At 42.0% G+C, this 9,061-nt stretch overlaps 1 protein-coding gene across 1 annotated transcript; it reads right to left on the bottom strand.

The window, feature by feature from the left end:
* Nucleotides 1–4,656: 4,656 nt before the first annotated feature.
* mnx1 (motor neuron and pancreas homeobox 1) lies at nucleotides 4,657–8,833 on the bottom strand. The gene is made up of 3 exons (XM_063042413.1): nucleotides 8,149–8,833; nucleotides 5,783–5,943; nucleotides 4,657–5,338 (listed from the first exon to the last, which is right to left on the bottom strand). Exons 1-3 carry the CDS (start codon nucleotides 8,621–8,623, stop codon nucleotides 5,042–5,044), a joined length of 933 nt encoding a protein of 310 aa, XP_062898483.1. The 5' UTR covers nucleotides 8,624–8,833; the 3' UTR covers nucleotides 4,657–5,041.
* Between the last annotated feature and the right edge of the window lie 228 nt (nucleotides 8,834–9,061).

Here is a 9,061-nt window from a genome sequence, read left to right as displayed (position 1 = left end):
CAGTAAGTGTGTTTATTTCCTATCAAGGGTGAGATGCTGAAACGGTGCCTTGCTGATCTGGGACTGTTAAGATCGGAGTTTTAAAGGATTAGTTTGTTGACAGATACAACACTGCATTGAGTCTTGGGTACAGAGTCCGTGATCAGGGCCGTAAAGGTGCGCGTTCTTCATAAACGACAGCCTTGTGTGGATCATTGCGCGGAAGGAATGTCAGATATAATTAGACGTCAACCATATCAGAGCAATTGCAAGTTTATTGAACAGTTTCTTTCATCTCTGTGAAAGATTATTGCTCCCACAGAGAAAAAAAAACTCATAGATCATTAACATAATCATTTCCAAATCATGTGGTTGTGGCTAACATCTGTTAAAGTGCCCTCTAGTTTATTACTCGGAACTTACCATCAGGTTGCTATAAAACAAAACCAGCCAAATGTATATGGTAACTAAAATGTGATCATGTTTGGATGGTGTTGAGTAAATCTCAAGATCGGCCATCTTCAACGGAGCAATTCAGTTTCTTGCTGCGGTGTACCATCTCCACAGTGCCTCATGTCTGAGCAGTACTGTTGATGTGTTTGAATGCAATAGAAAGCATTGACCATGAGTGTAAAGAATGAAAAGGTATTGAACAGTTTATTCATGTAATTTTTAAAATGATGAATAAAGTTTATTTTTGTTAAAAATAAAGTGATAGGGTTATACTGCATGGGAACTGGCACTGCGGCCCAATTCCTCCCCGCTGGCTGGGTTTCCCAGAGGGCTTGTCCCATTTGCCTGCAAGCCCTCTCAGTCTAAACCTCTCCAATCCATGTACTTACCTGGAAGGATGGCGGTCCGAAATGTCGACTGTCGTTTCCTCTCCTGACCTGCCGAGTTCCTCCAGCTTATTTTGTGTGTTACTGTGGATCTCCAGCATCAGTGGAATCTCGTGTATTTAATGTTGCTAATGTGCCTGCCTCAGCTATTTCTAGCAGACCATTCCAAATACGCGCCACCCCTTGCGCGAAGAACGTGCACCTAATGTTTCTTTTGAATCTCTCACCTCTGGTTTTAAACCTGTGCCCTCTTGTTCTAGCATTCACCCCCACCCCCAAACCCCGGGAAAAGAACGTTGTGCTTTGCCCCGTCTCTGTCCTCGTGAAATATTAATTCCTTCCGTTAATACAGCTGGGGTGGGTAAAGCTGGGGACCACCAGTTGTAATTGAGAATTCGGGGGTACATCCTGGTCAGTGAGAGAGGTCGCCGTGCGCGGCGAAAGAACAAAACTGATGTACTTAAGGATAATTGAAAACTGGACCATACAATAAATACAGTTTGCTCGTATCCCGGGTATTGATCTTAATCATAATCATACTGAAAGATTCTTTAATTGTTTTTAGAAAGCAGCTCCAAAAGTTACGAAACTCCCACGTTTTCTCCACCCGTGTTCCTCTCTTCCATCCACCGTTAGCAATTTTAGCCTTTGCCCCACTACTGTGAATGGGTAACAGCTTAGTGAGGCAGGTGGAAATCTATTAATTATCTAAGTCTATGTATGTGCATCGATTCGTTATTTATGTATCTGATTCAGGCATATTAAAATGTCATAGTAACGTTGTTCTCAAAAGTTTTCATCGCAAGTGTCTTCGCTTGCATTTCAGTTCATGCCGTGAATTCGGGCAGATGACAGGCAAAATAAAATGCTGTAGCCAAGCGAGCGAGCGCCAATAATAAGCAGCTTTACTTTGTATTGCAATAGGAAAGCAAGAGCATTATTTGCATTGTATCCACGTAATGACCGACGCAAGCTTACATTTAAAATACGTGCACCATGCAGTTTGATAAGTATTATAGTTTTATTAATCGTATTCTCGGGTGTGTAGAGAGATAGGTTTGCAATGATTTAAACTATTAGATTTCTAGTCAGAGGCATCTTACCCACACAGACATTGATTTGTAAAGCCAGTGAAGAAATGAAGCAGCAGGATGTATAATTGGAACTGAATTACCAATTGGCGAGTAAAGCCGGTGATTATATTTAATGTTACTATAATTGATTGCAGGATTAGCTGAGATGACAATAATGAATCGATCCTTAATTTATCGTCAAACAACAGCCACGGGCTCCAACTCAATATGCATGAATTTCTGCTGAGTTCATATTGGAAGCATACGAACTTTGTGAACTTAAATATGGAAGATAAGCGAACGGCCCTGCCATATATCGGCTAGTGTTGGCATAGGCTAAAAGCATTGCTATGTGAACCCCTTAGTGTCAAACAGCATTGCGTTTAATTCTGTGGTAGCTATCATATAAGCAAGATCGAAGCTAGTTTACTACTTCGCTGATTGTGGCGGGAAAACAGCGGGAAATGCTTGAATTGATGAATTGTCATAGTCCATTGCACCTTATACGTAATATGCTTTTGAAATGCGCAGCGGTAAGCTAAGTTTTTCCATTTGCTGATGGAGGTCGGAAGGTTTTTTTCCTTTCTGTTACATAAAAATGCTTTATACTTTTGCCAAATTCTGACACAGTCTTTAAATTGGACTTGGACTTGAATTTATCGCTTTAATCAAATAGTACTTCGGAACTTGATAATTGCGAGGGCTCGAGAACTAGCAAGTGGTAAGTGTAAATCAAGGCAAGTGAAAAAAAAATGAGTGTAGCAATTTATCCGTAAATAGGCTGTAAAACGATAAATACTCACTCATAAATGTTGTTGCTTTAGAATGACCGTGGAAATTCTTTTTGTAGTGAATTGCAATAAAACGGGGTGTTGATAGCAATGTTATCGAAGCCACTGTTACATTTGCTCAATGGGCTTCATTCTGTTTACCATATCTTCAATAATTCAGACACAAATTAATGCATCTTTCATTCATATCTCACCCCCTTTTCACTTATTTAATTTTCATCTTCATCCGTTCCTTGAAAACTGCATCCTGCATGGATCTATTGGGATTGTAGTCTTCCTTCTCCTGTTTTGATTATTGGTCACTTTAGCCAGCAGACCTTTCGCTTGTAAGTTTTAAAATGAACTTTTCACCACTTACCGCCTCACTGGCTGATTTTATATTCTGGTATTGGCGGGGGCGCAGAAAGCTGAGCAATTTATGTTCTAAAACAACTTGTGTGCAATGCATAAATCTCGGGTTTGAAAATTTCGTCGAAAGTAGACTGACGCCTTAGTTCTTGGGTCTTGGGATCGAGGATGGTTCGGTCCCGCGCCAATCGTGTGGGTACTGAGGACAATGAGACTGAGTAAAAGGACGTTATGCTTTCAGAAGTTTATATTTCCTGTCAGGCTTATAAACCAGCGAATTCTCAACTTGTAAGTACTCATAGATATTGATAACTTCATGGTCCAGACACTCCCGCCCCCCTGTCGACTATCTCCAGCGCGACCCTACGCCTTTTAAGAAAACGTCATTACTTATTTTCCATTGACATTCTAGAGAATAAGAGTTATGGTTATGGGATCGGTGGAAATATTCTTAAATTTCCCCTGTAATAATGTTGACATGCGGGGTCTCGTCACACTATCGGGAAACAAGAGAGAGTGAGAGCTATTCGTGATCGAGTGCAACAGAACTGAACACAAAACGAGACCTTAATTCTCCGCTGCATTTCGAAAAATGCGATGGTCCGGAACGAATGCAGGGCGCAGCTCATGCACACAATATCTTTATCAAAGTACACTCGTTGCGGTTCAAAACAGATTGACGTTTAATGTTCGGGCGCTTCCCCACCAGCGGTGAGGTCGGAGCTGAAATTTTACACCCCGTTTACCTGTCCGCTAAACTGCTCAGCGATTGAAACTTAAAAGATGTTAGAAATAAAGTCTACCTTTGAGAAAAATGATATAAAACATGCATCTATCTTTTCTGTCTTTATTTTGATTGAATTGAGATAAAGGATGGAATTTATACATGCAGTTTACTCTCGCAGACCCAATCCGCAGTTGACTGGAGGAAGTTATCGCTAGCTCCTTTGCGTATAATTTTTTTTGCAAATATTTAAAAATTTGAAAAAAAATCAATAAAATCAACGAAGGGGAAAGTGATAAATGTTTGGTTTATCTGCTGAGCATATGGCCCACGAGCGAACTCCCACATCACAGCCAAGAGCTCTACGCTCCACAACGGTGATTGATGACTGCCGTTCCGAAGGTTTATTAAAATAAAACAATTTCAACCCGGGTGTTAAATGTTTCTGCAGTTTTTACTCGATCTTAATGTTTGCCGAATGGCGCATTCGCATCGATCCGACAGAATCCTTAACATCCGCCCTTCAGAGAGAGGAAAGGTGATAACGTCCGCGGGGACGACGGCCTCGCCCACGGAATAAAAAAGCAAACAGTTGGGAGCGTAGCAATGCCGGCATTACAGCTCTCGCTCCGGTTTTCACTTCAACTTTCTCCTCTACACCGATGCAAAAAGTGTGTGCGCTTCATCGTTCGGGTTTAGGCAGCGGCATTTAATTCTGTAACTAAATGTAGCAACGTTTCATTCTCGGATTGAGGAGCGCTGCTGTGCAGAGCTTTAAAAACGGTGCGGTCAGCATTGTGTCTTACTCTGTTTTATTTTATTGTAAACTTGGCTCCATAATTTTTTTGCCTCGATGTTATGTCGTCTATGGCGAAGGAGTCGGAGCGGTGTAAAGTTTACTCAAATGAATCGCGGCGATGAGATCCATAGAAAACATTTATTGTGCGTTATATACAGCGGTACTTGCAATATACTGTATCGGGGAGAGAGGAACGAAACAGCACACTATAGCTAAACAATAATTTAGCATGCACGACTATGGGCCAGTTCTTATAAATACAATATAAAAATAAAGGCGGTACAGTCTTGCAATTTTCCACTTTTTAACGTTCAGAGATACACGAACCTGTATGTTTATGGCAATTGGTTAGAGACGAAGCTACATCGTCAGTAGAGCAACTTCAACTGCAAGAACACAAATGAACCTGGGTTCAGAGAAACCTGCCAGTCCAGTGCCTTCCTGAGACGCTGTGCAAGTGAAGCTATATGTCTGAGGGCGTGTCTGCTCTATTTAATTTTCATGGCTGGGCCCTGATGTGTGTGAACCTGCTCGGATTCTTCGTCTGAAGAACATTCGGACGAGGGGCACGTTAAACTCCCTCCTTCCTCGTCACTGCCCCGAACGTTCCTTAACCTGGAATTTTTGCCCTGGTCGCTTCTGGCAATCTCAGGTTTCTCCTGCAGATCGTTCGCCGTGTGTTCAGTGGTTTTCCCCTTCTGCTTGACCGTTTCCTGGGCCGCTTGTTCTTTGGCCTTTTTGCTCCGCTTCCACTTCATCCGTCTGTTTTGAAACCATATTTTAACCTTTTGGGGTTTAAGAGAGAGAAGGAGATCGAGATGTTAAAAAGGAGCCGCGCAGGTGGGAAAGGAAGACAGGGTTGGACATGGGACATAACAAACAGTAAGGAAGGAGACAGTTTCCTTAAAACCAACCCACCACATAAATCACACGAGAGATTCAGGAGTGACTAGAAATCCAGGTTAACAAACGGGCAAAATGCTGGGGGAATTTATCTTCATCTGGACTGCAGAGGAGGAAGGGAGGGGACGCAGTTGGAAAGCGATCGCCTTCTATCATGACATACAAGCACATAGTTCACACAGATAATAACAGATTCAAACGAAAACACAGCTTGAATTACACGGTTTGAAAAACACCGTTCTGAATTAAAACCGAAAGCTTAAAAGTTTGCCGACGGTTTGTATCAAATGACTGATCTGTGCTGAATACGCGCTGGTGGCCCCTACCTGTGTTTCTGTGAGCATCAAGGATGTGGCCACCTCGAACCGTTTGGGCCGGGAGAGGTACTTATTCAGTTTGAATTGGTGCTCCAGTTCCAAGAGCTGCTGGCTGGTAAAGGCCGTCCGCGGCCTGCGGCATTTCCCCAGCATGCTGGACTGTGTCTGTGCTGTGGAACACGAGTTAAGCAACAATATGACAGATGAACAAATTAACATTCCTGCCATAGCTACAGAGTACAACGGCTAGAGTGAGGGAGGGGAGAGGTAAGCTCTAGTTTTCTTATCAACCTATTCGTTTGTGGTCTGTGAGGGGCGTTTATGTATTTTTCTATTCTTAACACATTTAGATCGTTCCTAAAGGCTTGGTTTTAAAATAAACACACTCTGCAAAACTAAAAAAAATGTAAATTAATAAACTGGATTGCCAAATGACAAGTGTGTTATTTTTGTAATTTTAAACATTAAATAACACCACAGATTTTGAATCAGTTCGTGGAAACATCAAGTCTGACCGAAAAAGACTGCGATTTGATTGGTTTGCATTTTCGAACTATCAGCTTTAAAAATACTGCATCGTCCTTAAACTAGAATGTCAATCTGAACTCGAGTCTTTACTTAATATGGTTTTGGAACAGCTTCAGGTTTTAAAATGCGATTATCACAATATTTATCATTTGTGGGATCCAATTCCAAGAATGGAAATGTAATCCATATCATTAGCGCGGCCTGTACTAAAATAACAATTTATATTCGTTGGTTGCCTGACATTGAATCATCTGTTAAGTGTAATCGTCATTAGCAACACGTAGAACCTTTTCAGTGGACATAACGGTGATTTCTTGGTGTATTAAGATATTACATTCGCCAGCAATTTAAAAGCAGTTCCTTTAGAAAGGACGGTGATTTCCCACAGGACTAACATGTGCCAGACAATGAAAGGTACAATAGAAATTAGCTCCAGATCCCCAGGGAAAGTTGATTGGCTCTGTTTAGTGAGAACGCCCACCGTTTATCGGTATCGCCTCTAAGCCTCAGTGTAAAGCAGACAATCCTTTAATTAAATCAATACCAACTAACACACAGGGATTAAATTTCGTGCACGGCTAACCCCAAATGTGAAAACACCTACAGGTTCATTCCAACATATAAATAAAACAACACTGAGAATTTAAGAAATCATTTCAATTCCTATCAATATTAAGATACCATGTGAACATTCGGATTGTTGATATCTTAATAGCATCTGGATTTTTTTTAAACTCAAAGGAATGTGCTTATTTTACCCAAACCAAGAGAAAGGATCCCAACACGTAGAAAGAATTCGTGTCACAGGGTACTAAAATCAGGTTGAATAAAGAATCATTTGCAAAGGCTAATAAATAAGCCACATGTTGGATTTGTCAGCTCATTGTTGCTGGGTTTGCATAGAGCCCGCCATTCACAGCAAACGGTGGAGAGAAAAGGTGCTATTTACTGCCTCATCTTGAACAAATCTGCTCCAATAGACAGAAACAAAAAGCCCAGTCTCCCTTCTGCAAACAGCAACAGTGTTGAGATTTTAACACCACTTTGCCACTTTCAGCCGCCTATTATCCGCCCATTTTGCTTCCCTTTTCCCCATTTAATCACCACCGAAACCTTGTTTGAGATTCACGTTTGGAGGATTTTCGTTCCTCACCGAATTAGTATTTTTTTTCACACAAGAATTTTTCACACCAAAAGAAAAAAATCCGATGTCCCAATCACTTTTTCTTTTTTTAAGTATTCTTAAAATCAGTACATTGTACCACCTCGCATCTTTGCGGCTGAACGAATATTTTATTTACAGGAAAGCTATTGTATCTAAAACCACCATTTTGCAATTTCCAGTCAAGTACCAATCTGACTAAAACGTGAGGGGAGGGGGGGAAGAAGAGAAAGTGAACTTCGTAATTGAAAACATAGCTGATTTAGGATTCTTAGAAAGGAATATATCTCAGTCAGCCAAGGTTGCTGTTTGTTTTTCAAAATGCACAGCGACAGCCGTCTTTGATGTATATTCACATTTACAATATTAAACAGTGTACAGTTGGTATGTTTATTTTGCTGTTGTTTCCCTCGTCAGTAATTTTAACGCAGTTAAAATGCGACCTGAAAGCTTATTTACGAATGGTTTGCTGTCAAATGGCGGTCAACTAATCTAAAATGAACAGAGTTTAACGATTATGCAATACCACCATTCGTTATATCGTTACATCCTTTAGAGGTCTAACCATACCACCAATAGTTCAATATCTTAACTGATTTTATAATTTCTAGATAGAAATAGTAAATTTTGCAATTACACAAAGATTTTTTTCACCTCTATTGCTAGAAAGTAAGGGGACGCTTACCGTTGAAATCCGGCATTTTAGGCAGCATCATGCCGGCTGTCGAGGCTCGAAGCCACCGGTCTATCTGAAACGTTCCGGCCGTCACTTTGACTGGCTCCGAGTGATGAGTACCTGCTAGCTGGGGATAAGGGTACGGCAAGGCGCTGGACTGGCCCGTCAGCGCCGAGTAGGTGTAAACCGGGTGGCCGTAGAGAGCCGAAGCTGGGATGGCCCCGTGGGGATGAAGGCCGGTCATCCCGGGATGCTGCTGAACACTCAGGAAGCCAGGCTTGGACATCAGGTTCCCGAGAGTCAGCCTCGGCGGTGACGGACTATCAGTGCGCAGGCAGTCGGAGGTGGCCGGGTGTTGGTCGAGCATAGGAGGGCTGGCACTGGAGGACGGGGGTGAAGTTGCAAGAAGGGGCGAACAAGTTTGCGGTTTGGGCAGATCAACGGCGAGGAGCGCGTCGATTCGGAAGTTTTTGGATTTTTCCATCGGCTTTTTTTTATTCCACACTGTGGGAGGAACAGTAACACGCCAGATTTTGTTGGAAAGAAAACGATGCCACGATCCGTTCTTGCTTCCTGCAGATACGGTTAGTTCTTTTACTGTATTTACTAGACAGCAGCGTTCAGCTCCACCTTGGTTCAGTATTTCACACTTGAAGATCCTGACCTCTATCCCATTGGTGAAGCCATTCTTCCCTGCTCGTTGCTAAGTTTCTATTGGCCACTGCTCTGAAGCTTTGGTACATTTCAATAGGTTGAATCTGCTGATTTCAAGCGCTCTCCTGCGCAACTTCTCACACTTCCCGATCCCCATTGGCTGATAGGCAAATTTGCGGGGAAAGAATCAGCGAAGTCAGATTTTTGATTGGCCAATTCTTGGAACGTCACACCTATTTGCGGTATTATTTACCGCGATTGGTCCACT

Source organism: Mobula hypostoma, chromosome 3 (genome assembly GCF_963921235.1).
Source record: "Mobula hypostoma chromosome 3, sMobHyp1.1, whole genome shotgun sequence".
NCBI lineage: Eukaryota > Metazoa > Chordata > Chondrichthyes > Myliobatiformes > Myliobatidae > Mobula > Mobula hypostoma.
Note: the sequence above shows the minus strand (reverse complement) of the source record. Positions and strands in the feature narration are given on the sequence as shown.

Coding starts and splice junctions, on each gene's coding strand:
- mnx1 (XM_063042413.1), bottom strand. CDS start 8,623: ATGGAAAAATCCAAAAACTTCCGAATCGACGCGCTCCTCGCCGTTGAT. Junction 5,944..8,148: donor TAAAATGCCGGATTTCAACG/GTAAGCGTCCCC, acceptor CGTGTTCCACAG/CACAGACACAGTCCAGCATG. Junction 5,339..5,782: donor TGATGCTCACAGAAACACAG/GTAGGGGCCACC, acceptor AAACCCCAAAAG/GTTAAAATATGGTTTCAAAA.